Source organism: Sebastes fasciatus, chromosome 14 (genome assembly GCF_043250625.1).
Source record: "Sebastes fasciatus isolate fSebFas1 chromosome 14, fSebFas1.pri, whole genome shotgun sequence".
NCBI lineage: Eukaryota > Metazoa > Chordata > Actinopteri > Perciformes > Sebastidae > Sebastes > Sebastes fasciatus.
The window spans coordinates 21,890,848-21,907,070 of record NC_133808.1 but is presented as its reverse complement, the minus strand read 5'-3'; the positions used below and the strand labels follow the sequence as shown (position 1 = coordinate 21,907,070).

General features: G+C 38.8%; 2 protein-coding genes across 5 annotated transcripts; one reads left to right on the top strand and one right to left on the bottom strand.

The window, feature by feature from the left end:
- Positions 1–477: 477 nt before the first annotated feature.
- Positions 478–4,120, bottom strand: c14h3orf38 (chromosome 14 C3orf38 homolog). 3 transcript variants are annotated; one of them, XM_074659677.1, is made up of 4 exons: positions 3,866–4,120; positions 2,060–2,235; positions 1,619–1,845; positions 478–1,350 (listed from the first exon to the last, which is right to left on the bottom strand). In XM_074659677.1, the coding sequence occupies exons 1-4, from the start codon at positions 3,990–3,992 to the stop codon at positions 981–983; spliced, it is 900 nt and encodes a 299-aa protein (XP_074515778.1). In that variant the 5' UTR covers positions 3,993–4,120; the 3' UTR covers positions 478–980. The 3 variants fall into 3 exon arrangements, with proteins under 3 accessions (XP_074515778.1, XP_074515780.1, XP_074515779.1); XM_074659679.1 differs by having other exon boundaries at positions 1,619–1,795; positions 2,070–2,235; positions 3,866–4,117; XM_074659678.1 differs by lacking the exon at positions 3,866–4,120 and adding an exon at positions 2,941–3,030.
- Positions 3,679–16,197, top strand: LOC141782864 (uncharacterized). 2 transcript variants are annotated; one of them, XM_074659676.1, is made up of 12 exons: positions 3,679–3,856; positions 5,536–5,606; positions 8,063–8,302; positions 8,430–8,547; positions 9,703–9,855; positions 9,966–10,151; positions 11,317–11,390; positions 11,757–11,954; positions 12,380–12,517; positions 12,631–12,720; positions 12,826–12,969; positions 13,153–16,197. In XM_074659676.1, the coding sequence occupies exons 3-12, from the start codon at positions 8,063–8,065 to the stop codon at positions 13,279–13,281; spliced, it is 1,470 nt and encodes a 489-aa protein (XP_074515777.1). In that variant the 5' UTR covers positions 3,679–3,856; positions 5,536–5,606; the 3' UTR covers positions 13,282–16,197. The 2 variants fall into 2 exon arrangements, with proteins under 2 accessions (XP_074515777.1, XP_074515775.1); XM_074659674.1 differs by lacking the exon at positions 3,679–3,856 and adding an exon at positions 5,373–5,453.
- Positions 16,198–16,223: the final 26 nt, after the last annotated feature.

The following is a 16,223-nucleotide window of genomic DNA, read 5'->3' as shown; positions in this document are numbered from 1 at the left end:
ATGGCAATGCAACAACACAAGTGATTCAGCAAAATGCAATAGACTGCAACAGAATCATCATTAAGGAAAGAAAATAATCACAAAATTGTCTGTGTAACTAAAGAGATTAATAAAATAGCAAATTTATAAAGCACTATAAATTAATCACAGAATATAGTTCATTAAGAGCTGTCAATTTGGTGTGTACTGCATCGCACAGGTCTGAGCCTTTTTAATGCAACTACATGTTTTAGCCCCGGCATTTAAAGGCAAGACTATAAACTGGTATGAAACAACAATGAGAAAGAACTCAAATACTGCTGTATAGAAAGGATATCACATCTGAGATATTTTGATACATACATTTTAAACATTGAGATATACCCATAACCGACCTTTGTGTGATTATGGGATTGTTTGACATAATGCTAATCAATAACATCTGTAAGCATTATAGACTGACCTTTACTCCTCCCATGAAAGCACAGCGATCTCAGATTATGTTCAAAATCAATTTTAATTGACCTTGTACAGCCATTTGAAAACACACACACAATATTTCTTCTGTTTGCAAGTAGTGACCTACCTGTCATTACAGAGCATAAAGTGTACCCAAGTGTTAATATAATCTTTATATATATATATGATACATATTTACAAAAGCACATCCATGTCTCTATTTGCATTTTATCGTACGAAAGGCACGGATGCCAAAGTCAAACTTTGCATCAATATACAGTATATTTTAATAAAAAAAGAATTCCACAAAAAGATGCAGCAGAAACCAATAAGGGAACCTTCTCTCAAGCTTTGTCGTGTCTTTATGTTACATCAATGATGTGCCGAGTAGATTTAGATGCAACATTGTCCACCTACCTGTACATACTGACATGCTAAACAGAAGGTAGGAGAGAGGTTTGTCCAGTACAGGTTGCTAGGTTCCGATCTCTGAAAACAAACTGCCTAGACATTATGGGATAAAGAATATAAAAGAAAGAGTGTCATGAGCGGCAGAGGAGCTGCATTTCAGTGGTGGAGTTGTAACTCAAAGCAGGCGCTACTATCTCTTTCCCACCCAGAGCGTCCTGCCCTTTGATCTTCAGGTGGACAGACTTGATCTTCCAGCTGTTGTTCTCCAGCGGGGAGCGGATGAGGCCAAATATTTTCTCAAAGATGCCCAGACAGACTCTGTTTCTATGGATGGTGCCGGCTACAGCCACCAGTACCAGGCCGTGGGGGGAGGCCAGCGTCCTGAGGCCGAGAGGCTCCAGGTTGGGACTGAGGAGGAGGTGCTCTTGCTTAGTCAAGGCTTGGAGACGAAGACTAACCAGATCAGCACCATGGAAATCCTCCATCTGTACGCTGCCAGCTCTGAGAAAGAGAGACAGCTCTGTCATCACAACATCTCCGGGTTATTTTCCCCAAAACACAGGTCAAGTTCAAGCCCCTATGTGTAGATTTTTTCTGTTCTTATCCCATCTTTCAAATTATTATGAAGGCATTTTTGTTTGCAGAAAAATTAAACAATTGGTGCAGCCAAGTCCTGCCCAAAATACACAACTGCCATGAACACAGAGAAGCTAACAAACCACACATCACCAGCAGCTTTAATTTCAATTCCCTTTAACGGCATTCTTACCTGGCGAGGAGGCATAGCTTCGCATCTGGCCAGAAGTGTTGCGGTCCCCAGTCCTGAGGCGGCTGGCCCAGCGAGGGGTTGTGACTGTTTAAGAGTTGGAAGAACCACTGGCAGAACTGATGGCCGAGGACCTGTGGGTCAAAGTCCACCTCGACATTCACGTGTGTGGACGTCGGTCTCTGTCTGGTCTCATCTGTCTGTCTTGGAAGACTTTGGTCAACCACGGCCTTAAAGAAATTAGATGTTATTGGTAAACTCAAATACATTGCCATGTTGTGCCTGGATTACTTTTTAGTAGGCATGTTCGAATAACACATGCGGTCAACAGCTAATTATTGACACCCTATGAAGTATCACCATCTTACCTAAACAATACCTCCATATGTTCAACCATGTTAACATATCAGGGCTGGTCAACCTGACCTCATGTCCCTAACTTACCTTCCCAGACGACCAGAGCTCCAGTGCCCTTTTCGCCAGCTGGTGTTTCTCGCTGTTCGGGGGAATGATCACACCCTCTTTGGCCAGATACTTGAATATGAGGTCGCGTTGAACCTTCTTCCTTTTCAGGAACTCCTCAGCATCTTTAGTGAAGGAGAGGATTGTTTCCATGGCCTCTAAATGAACAGATAAACATAATATCGTAATTGTAAATTTGTGAGCCTGGTTTGATAGCTCAGGGCTTTTGCCCTTTTCTATCCAAAGGCAATCATTGGAGGGAGGAGAGAGGAGAAGGAGGAGCACAGTTGGTGTTGAGGCAGCATGGCCCATGCCCGGCCAGTTGAGGATCTTTATTTATTTTTTTATATTTATATTTATATATTTATATATTTATATATTTATATATATATATATATATATATATATATATATATATATTTATTTTTTTCCTTTTTATCTTTCTTTTCATCATAACAAAATAAAATGAAATAAAATATGGATAATCACAAAATGGAGAGAAAAATAAATTTTAAAAATAAAAATAAAATAAAGAAAGAAAGAAATAAAACTTTAAAAAAGCCAACATAACTGGGCAAGATCAATATCATGTGACTGTGTGTGTGCGCTTGAGAGGGGTCGGGGTGGCTGGCTGCTGGTTGCTATAAACATAATACATCCTTTAGGCAGAAGAGAAATAGCATCAGCAACACGGTTTTGGTGTCTCCATGGTGTCATCTCATGTCAATATCTCTTTTGAAAAGGTAATTCATTAGTTCTTTAAAGGTGAACTTGTGCAACACGTATCTTAGTTCATGGTTGAGTCATTGTCTATATATATATAACGTTAGCTATAGTTTCACTTTCTCACAACGTTAACTTACCTGTCAGGTTTTCCACAGCAATCATCTTATTTGTGACTGTGTCACAAAGTGACAGTAAGCCGTCTTTTGACATTTACTTCATGGTTGTTGTTTTTTTTTTTTACATTTATCCTTTGATATTACAATATATTGTTATTAATTGTTTTTTATTTGTTTGTATATTTCTTTATTGTTTTCTTCCATTTAAATGCATGTTCTTTTTAAATATCTATATATTGTAATTTGCTTAATGAATTGTATATATGAAAGAAACCAACCTGGGACAGACAGTATCGAGATAGAACTGAGTAGTTAGGGTAGTTCGTGTGTATTTCAACACTAGGACACCAATGATTCCTATAACATTATGTATATATGTATATATGTTTTTGTTTTTATTTTGTTCTTTTTTTTATTTTTATTTATTATTGAATTGACGCGTTGGCAATATTGATCACCTGACAGTCATGATCAATAAAGCAAATTGAATTGAATTGCAAAAATGTAGTTTCACTTTCTTATAACTTATAAATGTCATTGTATGTAAATACTACTTGTTTCTGACTGTCCACGTGTTCATTCTTTTTCTTTCTTTCTTTCTTTCTTTTTTTTGTATTCTAAATTCTAAATTCTAAATTCTAAAAGTTTGAAATACATTTTTGACATGAAAAAATAAAATAAAATGAAAAAAGAATTGTCTATATATAACACCAGCTATAGTTTCACTTTCTTTTAACTTCCGTGTTATAGTGTTAGTTCACGCCCACACGCGTCTGTTTTGGACAACAGTGCCGTCCGTACTCGTATAGTCTGTATTATGAAATGTATATTTTTGACATTAACTTGTTTGGCTTGTTAAACACGATAAAGTTAACTATAATCAGCTAAGGTTAATAGTGTCATAGTTAACTTATCTGGTACAGATTGAGATCATGAGGTGAGTTACCTGTCAGGTTTTCCACAACGATCATCTTGTTGGTGACGGTGTCACTAAGAGACAGTACGTCACCTTTTGGCATTGACGCCAGTATCTTTGCACATCCAGCTCGCTCTACGTTTGACAGTCCAGGCATCTTGAACACCGCAAAACAAAAATATTAAGCTCCTCTGCTCTTTGCTTTGCGTCCATTTGTGTCCAATTAGAAATGTGTCCGTGTAGAAACATGTATTAGTGGAGAAAGAACCGTTCCGCACAAAGCCACGGTTGCTACGGTGGGACATATGGGTAGGACCAAGAAGATGCATTTGATGTTATAGGAATCTTTGGAGTCCTCGGTTGAAAAAACAACCCTAACTACTCAGTTCTAACTATATGATGATATATATATATATATACATGACTGGCTTTTCCCAAAAGTTTCTCATCTGGGAAACTTCTCTCAAAAGGACATTGTTTATGGTCTTGTCATGGACAATAACAAAGATGACTTTCTGGTGAATAACATTCTCATTCTTGGAAAATGTTATTTGCACAAATCCAATTATATGAAAGTGAAACCTATAGGTTTAATGTGTTTCATTCTGAGTTTCTTTCTTACATAAAAGCCCTTAAAGTCATGAAAAACAAAAATGCATTGAAACTTCTCAGTATAATAGAAGAATATGAATTACAGGTACAGCCCTATAGCCCTTAATTTAATTTATTATTATTTTCATGTATAATTTTACTTATTTTATCTGTTCTTGTTCTGTATGCACTCTGTCATTTTACTCTAATGCAATGATCTATGAGCCATGTTGTTTGAACATTTTAATTTGTTCAGTAAAAAAAACAAAACTCAGTTCTAACTCGATACTGTCTGTCCCAGGTTTTTTTTTTATTTATTTATTTTTTACCTATATGGCATTAAATGTGTGTAACCAATACATTATTTGTAATGGAACAAGCTACAAATGTTTATTGCCACCTTTTGAGCCAACAGAGAGTCTTTGATATTATTATTATTACTATAATAATAATAATAATAATTATTATTATTATTATTATTAAATATCTCTCCAAGTTGTAACTGTTGGCAGAGGTCCAGGGCTAACACTAGGGCAACACACAAACATAATAAATACACCGATGTGTCACACCTTGCTGTGTCTTAAACTGGATAAACTGGTATTGCCAACTGACAAGATTTAAAGTCATTCCTTTATCAGAATCAGAATCAAGTTTATTGATGTGTGTAGAGGTATTCACTAGGAATTTGCTTTTGTTTTGTTGGTGCGAATAAGCAGTATAATAACAAGAATAGATAAAAACATTAGAATAAAATAAGAATAAAAAAAATGAATACACAATTCTGTATGTTTGTACTGGCCATATTAAAAAGGAACACAAATGTCATCCAGGACAAAAAGGCAGAAGGGAGTTTCACAGGGGGAAACAATCTCCTGTCATGTAATGGTAATTGAGATTATGGGTGTTGATGATTTATAGAGAATGCGCGTTTACGAGGAGCGCCTGAAGGCATCATAACACAACATAGCTAGCTAGCTGAACTAGAGCAGCTCATATGATGATGTCCTGCAGCCAGAGCAGCCTGGTAACCTACCTGCAAGATAAGAGACCTCTGAGCTGGCTGTGTACACAACATTATGCATTAACTAATATGTTTTAATTAACAGGACTAAAGGGAGCAGCTGTGCGATTTAAAAGTGTACTGCCGAATAAAGCAAAAGGAGTCAACCACTGAAAGGTAACCCTTATTATTCACTAATATAACATTGGCTTGTTAACACCATGCAGCTTGTTCACTGTTATATACTCATATGTCACTAAACGAGTTGTGTAATTGGTGATAGTTATGTTGCTGTGCAGTTATTGAAACAAGCAGATGTAACCCCATAACATATTACTATCACATATAACTTGACTTACAGGAGGATGTGTTAATAGAGTTGCATGATGAAAACAGCACTAAACCAATGCTGGAATTAGAAAATTGTGAAGTGCACTGCTCAGGAAATGTGAATTGCAAGGCTGAATTACTGAGAGACCTGCAACTTTGTTTTTTTCAGCCACTGAAAGGTAATATTATAAGGTATTATTTGCTAATATAACATATTAGTGTTGTGTAATTGGTGTTGTGGGTTATATTGCTGTTCAGTTATTGAAACAAACAGATGTAGCCCCATAACAAACTTTGAGGATTTAATATAAGGTTAGTCTTGCTTGTTGGTTTAACTGTAGTCATCTTCCATCAATCAATTACTATCACATATTACTGACTTACAAGGCAAGGCAGCTTTATTTGTATAGCACATTTCAGCAACAGGGCAATTCAAAATGCTTTACATAAACATTCAATAACATTGAGACAAAGTGCAAAAGAACATTAAGACATAATTAAAACAGTTATAAAAACATGAAATATTAGAAAATAAAAGCAAGCTAAAAAATAAAAGCAATAGGATAGAAGAATAGAGTATAATAACACACAAGAGTAAAAGCTCTAGTGCAGTATAAGATCATTATCTGGTTTAATAAAAGGCAGCAGCAGCAAACAGGAAAGTTTTAAGCTTTGATTTAAAAGAAACTCATATTTGGTGCATAAAAAGTGAACGCTGCTTCTGCATGTTTAGTTGTGACTCTGGGGACACTAAGCAGACCTGATCCAGATGACCTGAGAGGTCTGGATGGTTCAGAACATAGCAGAAGATCAGAAATGTATTTTGGCCCTAAACCATTTAGGGGAGAATGTGTTAATAGAACGGTACTAAACCGATGCTAAAATTAGAAAATTGTGTTGCGAAAGTACACTGCTCAGGAAATGTGAACTGTGAGGCTAAATTACTGAGAAACCAGCAACTTTGTACCTTGAACTATTTGTACAAACATTAACATGAGGTGTGGTTTGATCCAGCGCTTGATAAGCCTAGATTAATATTGAACTGACTGGCTGCCAGTAAAACTGTGTCATGATGAAATGAGGAACTGTTTCATAGAAAACCAGTTTTGACATAGCTGAAATACCCATCACACCACTGGCCTGCTTTCAACTGCAGATGTTCAGAAATGAGCTGAGAGGAAATTGCACCAGTCATTTCCCAAGTCAGGCAAAACAAGTTCCTCAACTCCTCCTAATCGCCTCTCTAGAAGTTATAAAGGACGGTGCGATTGATGGTTTAATAATAAATTGGACTTATATATCGCCTTTCAGAAACCCAAGGACGCTTTACACACAAAATCATACTAATAAATAACACAGAGGAGAAACTATAGCTAAGTATTTAAAAGAGTGATGTGTAGGAAGAGTCAGCTGAGATCATAGGCCTTGATGAACAGGTGACGCTTGAGGTGTTTTTTGAAAGTGTCAAGGGATGAAGCATTTCTTATTTCAGGAGGGAGAGAGTTCCAGAGGTCGGGGGCTGTGACCCTGGAGGCTCTGTCGCTGAATGTTCTCAGCTGGGTGTCAGAGGATCCTAGTTTCCAGGGTGGAGAAGGTCGGTTAGGCGCTGAGGGGGAAGGGCATGGAGGGATTTGTATGTGTGAATGAGGAGTTTATAGTTGATGCAGGACTTGATTGGAAGCCAGTGAAGGTGGTTTGAATCCCTCGACTGGCTGGGAGGACACCACTCTAAAAGTACAGAATGTAGGACAAGAATTTGATTCCTTCAGTATTGTGCAAAAGCTTTTTGGAGAACTGTATCCTTCCTCAGGGAACACATAGCACAATTGGACCAAATCCATGACCCTTACACATAACTGGCACCGGTTAATCTCAATCAGACAAACAGATTCTCCATTGTGTGTGTAGGTGAGAGGAAATAGTTCCTCTTTTCAGGTAGAGATAGACCAGATATGTAAGCATCCACATGTGCCAGATCTCATCAAAGGAGGGCGTTACAATGAATCTCAAATTTGAAACCTCAGATTTTACTATCACATTTCTCCTCTTACAAAGAAAAATGTTTTTTGTGTGTGTACACAAAAGCAATCTCACATATTTACATAAACGTATGTGTATGGATGCATGAATACAGGCTACAACACATGCAGTATGTAAAGCACCTACTGATGAAATGTTTTGTGTAAATTTGCACACATTCAAAACACAACATTGATGGGAAAAACATGGAGCTCAGCCAATATTCTCTGGAAAAGCTAAAGCTTAAAACTCTTTGCCCTCTTGTCTTTCTGTTATTGCTGCAGATGGAGGAGCTTGAGAGCAGCGCTCTGGGCCGGGTAACAGTGTACTCCATGCCGGGCTGCCCACACTGTATGCGGGCTAAAGCCACCCTGGGACGTTTGGGAGTACCAGTAGTTGACGTGGATATGGGAAGGCATCCAGAGCTAATAGCCAGGGTGAAGGCGCTGACAGGACGCACCTCAGTCCCTCAGATCTTCTTTAACAATATTCATGTTGGGGGCAACGATGACCTGCAGAAATTGGTGAGAAGGAGTTGAACACTAGTGAACTTAGTGTAATGTATATTTCCTAAAATCCTAATTGCGTCTACTATTATTCAGAATTGTGTTTCAACTTGTATGGATGTGTGGATCTGCTTCACTCCCTCAGGCTCCTGACGAGCTCCAGAGGTTGGTGAATCTGGTCAAGAAAGAGCCTCTTCCAGCAGATGCTCCACCACTACCAGAGGAGAACCCACCAGAGGACATGTCTGGGGAGACTGATGGAGGTGAGGGATTTATTGGTCTTTTTCCAGATCATTTTGTTGCCTTCACATGTGGGAACAGAAAAATAAATGAATCCTGCAGTCCTTAATACCTTAACCTTTTCTAATGCACAGTTCATGGTGTGTTTAACTGTTATTGTACAGTGTGTCCCTGGTGGATTAATTGCTTAATGGATTAGGATTATTTGAAAACGAGATCAGTTTCAGATTGGTTTAGTTTGCTCAGAAATGGGTTGTCAACTGGTGAAATGAACCACACTGAGGGGGAAACTTCCTTAATGTGAGGCATTGGCTCGACTATAGTTTACAGCTAGTGCTGACATGGGCACGCTGGTACGTTCCGGTAATAGCAGGTGTGTGTGCGTGTGTGTGTGTGTGTGTGTGTGTGTGTGTGTGTGTGTGCTCATCTCCTGTCACGATTGCCAACACAGACAGTTGATACAGGAAACTTGACACTTTGGATGAGCCCCAGCAGCACCAGGCTGCCTCACAGTACCTCATTATACAGTATGTGATTATTAAGCTCCCTACTGTGTATACAACGTCTGTCCAAAGGGGGTGCTTACACAGCCTTTTGTAGAGAAAGATCTTTTTGTTCTAATCCATATTTATATCATTATGTTAAAGCTTTCATTCCATTAGCCCCCTCAATAGTCTTGATTATGTCATCTGGACATTGTTTCAGCAATGCTGGCCAGCTTTGGCTGCTATAAGGTGCATATAAGCCACTGTAGCCCTACGTTAATAGTAGTAGTTGTCAATCTAAATGACCCACTTGGATTCAATGCTGTTTTGTCTGGATTTTGGATGGAAATAGATGGACATACTACAGATTTTGCCATGTTGAACAACATTTGTATTAGCTTGCATGTTAAAATGTGCATGTTATCTTCTGTTAATTTGTTCTCATGAATTATTAGTTTAAGAAGACACATACGTTTTTTTGTGTGCAATACTTAGTCTGCTTTTCTCCATCATACCTGCTGGGCTTACATGTAGAAAATTATATTTCCTGTAACATTCAGGTGCTTCCTTTTCCACCATGTTTTGTGCGCCCATATGCTGGACTGCTCATATTCTTTCATACACGTGGGTATGAACATGTGTATTTTTGTGTGTTTGTACATGTGTGGCTTTGGCATATTCCTGCCCTCACAGAGTTTATGTGTGAGAAAGATGAGTTTGCGGACCTGGTACAAGACCTCAAACATGGCAGTGTGATTGGCAGTCTTAGGAGGGGACTGACAGTGTACAAAAAGAGCTTCTCAGGTGATCAACTGGTTGACTGGCTGCAGAAAGAGAAGGGCATGGGTAAGTAAGGCTGTAGACCTGCAGCAAAACAGGCTTTCAGTGTTGTGTCAGTTTTGATTTTGTTGTTCGGATATCTGGAAAACTCACTGAACTGGCCATGTGTGTGCTAGCCAGGGGTGAGGCCTGTAATACTGGCCAAGCATTGTTGCAGAAGAAGTACATGGTGAGTGTGCGTGGCAGTGGGCAGCAGGATGGCAGTTTTGGAGAAGGGAAAGACGCACTGTTCAGGCTGCTGGAGGATGACCCTCATTCAGCCCTCAACGCAGGACAGACGGCAGCCTGCAGTCCCATCCCGGGTAGGTCAGGACCGGATCGGGCTTTGGGGCTTCACACATTCCAGTTTCACGCTGACTGGTGACCCCCAGTGCTCTTTAACCTCTGTCCTTTCTCTGCTGCTGGCTTGGTATATGACCCTTTTGGTTCGCTTGGGTCTGTGAATTATGTCAGTGAGCTTTGTGGTGGGAAGAACTGAAGTAGGGCTTAATGATATATCTGATATATGGCCTCTCATAAAAAATGCATATCATTCCATCAGTGACTTCCACCTCCTGTAGGATGGCTATGATGCAGTGGGAGCATGAAAGTCTATGCTCGACCTTCAAAATACCTAAACAAAAAAAAGACTGCAGTGTGTTTGATAATATATTGATAATATTTTGGTAAATTCAGTCGTATAATTCAGTTATTCTGTAACGCTAACCTGAGAACTCCTGCATTGATTCTGATAGCAGCTGAAGAAAAAAGGAAAATGGCCCGAAAACATATATATCATCGAAGCCCTATTTCAAAACCATGTTTGCTTTTCTGCAGGTTTTGGTGTCATCTTTTGACAGAGGTTATAATTTCTTCTCAGACGTTTCTTGTTCTGTGGTGGTAAGACATATTGCTCGGCTCTGTATTGTATCTCTACCTGAATGTTGCACACCTCTAGAGGCTAATTAACAAAGCTAATCCGTGCTGTACAACGCAGAGGTGATTAGAATCACTGCTTTTGTGAGTGTTAGTGTTATTATGCTTGGCTGTTTTTTTACCTCTTGGATTTATCTGCAATGCTCTCTTTTCTCACAGGTAATGTTTTTTAATAATAACCTAATTTGTACAACATCAAGGTTAGCCTGGTCTTTATGCAGTTTGTTCATTATTTTTTTTACATGGCATTATTTCACAGCTACGTTAAATATACACCTACTGATGTTCTAGACATCTGGCGATGAACTGTGTTGATTTTATATTACAACACAATTGAGTATGTCTTTTAAAAAGATCCAATAATTGTCAAGGTTCTGGGGCTATGCTAACAGAGTTGCCCTTACCATTCAGATGTTGGTTTCGTTCAGCTCACCAGAAAATGCTATTGAACTTATCAAACATTAATCATCTTTCTCTCTCTCTCTCTCTCTCTCTCTCTCTCTCTCTCTCTCTCTCTCTCTCTCTCTCTCTCTCTCTCTCTCTCTCTCTCAGCTGCTGAGCTCTCTTTGCTTGTACGGGAGTTGATTCTGAAATTGTTCTCCGAGCATCTCTCTGCCGATGGCAAGGTAATGTCCTCATTAACTCTGGGCTTCTGACTCAGAGATTTTGAATGTTTGCTTACTTTTAATGCAAGGTTATGATTTTGTGGCATACACTGCTTTCTGTTGCATTGTGCAAGTTGTTTCCTGAAGTTGCATGTGCATATATGGAGCGAAGTGCTGCATGCACAGGTTTACCTTGTGGGCTTTAGTCTTGAGGCCTTTTCATGAGACATGTTCATTTTTCTTAAGACATTTTATTGCATGATTTTAGTGTACATTGGTATGACTAAACCATATGACAAAATCGGTCACATATAAGTGATTCTGTGGTTGCTTTACCCGTGCTTATTTGGAAAAACATGGCTGTATGTGTTGTCCTCGCTCCCACAGTCTGTGGACTACAAGGGCATGTCAGTGAACCCGTCCTTTGAGCGTTACTGTGAGCTCGCCATTCAGCTGCAGAGGGTGGAGCTGCTTTCGCTGAGTCGGGAGGAGAAGCTGGCCTTCTTCATCAACATCTACAATGCCTTGGTCATCCATGGGTACCTACGCCTGGGGGCCCCCACCAACATGTGGCAAAGATACAGAGTAGGCTGCACTAATCCCCAGTCCTTATCACATCTCACAGAGTCACTATAGAGTTTCCTGATGGGTGTTCCTGGAACCCCTAAAGCCTATCAACAGCATTTCCTGGTATCTTTATGTACAGCAGTTGTGCATTATCAGAAAAAAGAAAGATTAAATTTAATCAAAAGAAAAATTGTTAAGCTTGTTTGGAAGTGCTGTAAAAAGTATGTAAAGAAAACAATAATGCTCGGATGATATTTCTATAGTGAAGCCGAGGACAGACATTTTTGGTGCTGATCTACACTAATATATAAAGATAAAACGTTCATACTGAGTGGCATCAATAGATGTGTTATCTTAACTTTTTGTTGTATGTAAGATGGTCTTAATGTTCGATTCAATTCACATGTACTTAAGCAAGATATGTTTTCCTGTCCCATTTACAGTTCTTCAACTATGTGAGCTACCTGATTGGAGGAGAAGTGTTCACATTACAGGACATTGAGAACGGCATTCTGAGAGGGAACAGAAAAGGTGTCGCACAGCTTCTACGGCCCTTCTCCAAAACAGACCCACGACTCCAAGTATTCAGACATCCTGTTAAATCACAGCTGAACATTTCACTGATTCAACAATGACACTTTTATGCGGAATAACTAATGCAATGTTGACTTCTTTTACCCATCTTGTCCACTAGATGGCGCTTCCAGATGCTGAGCCCCTCATTCACTTTGCCTTGAACTGTGGCTCAAAGGGCTGCCCACCAATTAAAACATACACTCCACAGGTAAGCAGATTTCAAATATACTTCTGGGGTATAATGGGTATGTAAAACATATCTGGTAAATATTAAGAGCTTGATGGTCAATCCTGATCTACTCGACCCTATCAGGACATTGACAGCCAGCTCCGCACAGCAGCTGAGGCCTTCTTGGAGAACGACGACGCATGTATTGTGGATTCTGGGAAAAAAGAAGTGCGACTCAGTCAGATATTCAAGTGGTACAAAGCTGACTTTGGAGGAACGGATGAAAAGGTAATTTTGACTCCCAACTACCTACCTTGTGGTCTTATTCACAGACATAACGGCAGTGGTGGAGAAGTAGATATTTTACTTAAGTAAAAGTAGCAATACTATGTTGTAAAAATCAGCCCAATGACCGTCAACCCACTGTGAACCTCACCGTGTGTTTTCTCTCCCACCTCGTCTCTCTTGTAGTTGCTGAAGTGGGTGGTGGAGCACATGAGTGACTCTCCAAAGAAGACCAGCCTGCAGGGTGTCCTTTCTGCTGGGAAGACCAAAGTCAGCTTCCTCCCTTACGACTGGAGCAGCAACAGTACCCACTGAGCAACACGCACACACAAATGCATTCACGTCCAGCTATATGCTACGTCTCTTTACATCTCTCCGCTTTCTACTGAGCTGCATCTACTTAACGACCAGAAGGTTGGACACGATGACGTGCTTGCCAAACGCAATCCACTGGTCCTCAACCATGCAAATGGTTCTTTATGCAAAACAAACTGTAAATCCAAGTGGTGAGAGGGGCGCATTTGCACTGTACCATCGAATTATACTTTTCTTGTAGGCTTATCCTAGCTTTAAGGTCTTACTGTAAGCTCCTACACCCTTTGTTTGGAAGTTATATACTGTGTATGAGTTGTACATTCAACCTTTATTGGTTTGAAGTAACCGAGAGCCTATTTTAGAAATCAAGTTGCACACAGAAACGTTGTACTGCAGCAGAATAAGTCCTATATAAAATGTCAAAGTCCGAATATTTCAAAAGTTGCAAAAAAAATCCTGCACACTGTCAAACTTGCAAAAGTAAATTTATTTGCGACGTTTCAGAACGTAACTTGAAAAGGTACATTTAGTCGCCCTAATATACTTTTACAAGTCAGTGTGCAAGATTTTTCTTGCAACTACTACTACTACTACTTTAAACTATTCGTCTCTCTCCTACGAACCTGTCTCATGAAATAGATGTGCGACGTGTTCTTCTGGTCAAAACCTGAACATTTCCCAAATTATTTTTAGTAGATTAACACAGAGACAACTTACTAAAAGAATACTGTATAATAATAATAACAACAATATGGCGTCAATGCTCTCCAGTCCTAGTCTTTAAACACCGTGTCAACAACTCAGGAGTCATAGATTACCATGATCTTCTCAGTCAGTACATCACTCGTTGGGCTATTTATGCAGAGCATTTTAATCAGAGCAGATTGAGATGATACAAACATGCTGCCTTGACAAGCCATATCAAAACCCTCTGAACTTACAAACCGACTTATTCATGTTTGGTGGGCTGCAGATTCTCCACAAAGCTGGTTCCGTCTTTATAACCTGCAGATGTAAACAAGTTGATGTTGTTTTCTACAGGGAAAGAAAGTGATAGCTCTTGAAGTTTTAACACTTCATGGGAATGGATCATTCGTGTATCATCCTACGCCACTGACATTAAATACTAAAATCTAAACACAACTTTGACTGTGGCTGTAAAACACCAGATGTTAGCCTTTTAAGGATTTTTAAAGAAATGTATGATCATTTATTTCCTTTTCTAAACATCTATATCAAGCTCTTGTCTTCATTGGACAAACACAATCCGATTAGATGATGCTACTGTCACTTATCTTGCCAATCGATTGGCACAGGTTGGACCGGAACTGTAGTGTGGTGCAGTGGCTATGAGGGGCTGTATCCTCTCAAGTCCCCATCTTTGCTGTTAACATCCTTTTATAGGATCTAGTCTCTGAATTAAATAAGTTAGTTGTTTAGAGCGCTCAGCCTTTTGCATGTCTTGATCTGTTTTGATTTCTAACCCCTAGTGGTATTTTCTTCCTTCCTTCACATGAACCTGTGTGGTTGTCCACCCCTCTTTTTGATCCAGGTCTTCCATTTCAAATTGGAAAAGTGCTACTGCTGTGTTTTTAGCACAGTTATTTGGTAAAAGATATATAGTAATATTTTTAATTATAGAAATATTTATCAAAAAGACACCCCTTCGGGATGCACTCTGACACTTTGCATGTTTATCACCAACTCTGAATGCTGTTCAGACATATTTGTATATATTTTTTTTCACAAAGAAAACTGTTAATTGTTGGTTAGTATGAGAGTAATGGGCTGTTTATCCAGCTATTGATTAGTGGAAACAATAGTCATGAATAAAATGAAATGTAGCAGTTTAAGTGTTGATTAGAGTGTGCAGATTGTTGGTATGTGGAGTTTTCTGCCTATAAAACTGTACAGGATCCTTTTCATCTCTTTTTCATGAACATTGAAATTCAACTTCCGTTAGTTTTCCATTTTACCTGGCCTTAAACATTTGTAAGACTTCTTCATTTTTAACATAAATCTTCCAGTGTGAAGCCCACACATTAATATAATTACTGTATATGTTTATGAAAGAGTGTGTGGCTTAGAAAAACCTATTTAAGGGCCTTTCTCTGTTTCCATAATTGAAGGATTTTCTTATCTCAGGTCAAAGGAAAATGTAAGTGGAAACAATATTAAGTTTGATGTCATCAATGCTCTGTATCATGCATGTTGTGTATAACAATTTCAGCTCAGTCTGCACAGTCCATATTCCTTTGAAAAGACATCGTCATGCACATTATTATAACTGTTTGTCCTTAAACTATAAGCAGCACCAAAGCATATGGTTGAATTAGCATGTGTTAAAACTGGAATGCATTTGCTGCACGAGATTCTGGAGATACTCTTCAATCTTGAATGCTGGCCTGTAGCAGGAGTCGCTGCCTCTCTCACTGCTGTGTTTCTAGCCTGTAAGCTCAGCCATAAGAAATAGTTTGACCTTAACATTTACCCGTAACCCCCCAATTAGACAAATAAAGTGTCAGTCAGACTATAATATTGGAATACAATATGTGCAATAGATTTAAAACATCATCTCAGTCTGGAAAATAGACTGCACTTTTTCTGCAAATACATATTCAGTGATAAGTGCACTCTTGGCTTTACTACACTTAACTACATTTTTGAGTGACTGATAGTAAAAAAAGACAGTGTGTGATAAAATGGACAGAAGAAAAGGGGTTTTATTTACGTATATTGGTAATCCCTGTACTTTCTCAAAATTACCTCATGTATCAGGAAAATGTGATGCAAAAAGTTTTTTAAACAAGCAATTCTGATATAATCATATTTTCCTCTTTCCTGGGGTGAACAATAAAGCAATATGTTTATGAATAGTAAATATGCAATGCCGAACTAAAACAATAAATAAAATATAATGAATTTGTCTGCTGTTTCTTTTA

What these genes read in the sequence shown, in the direction of transcription:
- c14h3orf38 (XM_074659677.1), bottom strand. Translation starts at nt 3,992, where the DNA reads ATGCCTGGACTGTCAAACGTAGAGCGAGCTGGATGTGCAAAGATACTG. An exon ending in CGTTGTGGAAAACCTGACAG is followed by an intron (nt 2,236 to 3,865) that starts GTAACTCACCTC and finishes CTGTTCATTTAG; the next exon opens with AGGCCATGGAAACAATCCTC. An exon ending in AAGCTATGCCTCCTCGCCAG is followed by an intron (nt 1,351 to 1,618) that starts GTAAGAATGCCG and finishes TCTCTTTCTCAG; the next exon opens with AGCTGGCAGCGTACAGATGG.
- LOC141782864 (XM_074659676.1), top strand. Translation starts at nt 8,063, where the DNA reads ATGGAGGAGCTTGAGAGCAGCGCTCTGGGCCGGGTAACAGTGTACTCC. An exon ending in AGCCTGCAGTCCCATCCCGG is followed by an intron (nt 10,152 to 11,316) that starts GTAGGTCAGGAC and finishes TCTCTCTCTCAG; the next exon opens with CTGCTGAGCTCTCTTTGCTT. An exon ending in ATCTCTCTGCCGATGGCAAG is followed by an intron (nt 11,391 to 11,756) that starts GTAATGTCCTCA and finishes TCGCTCCCACAG; the next exon opens with TCTGTGGACTACAAGGGCAT.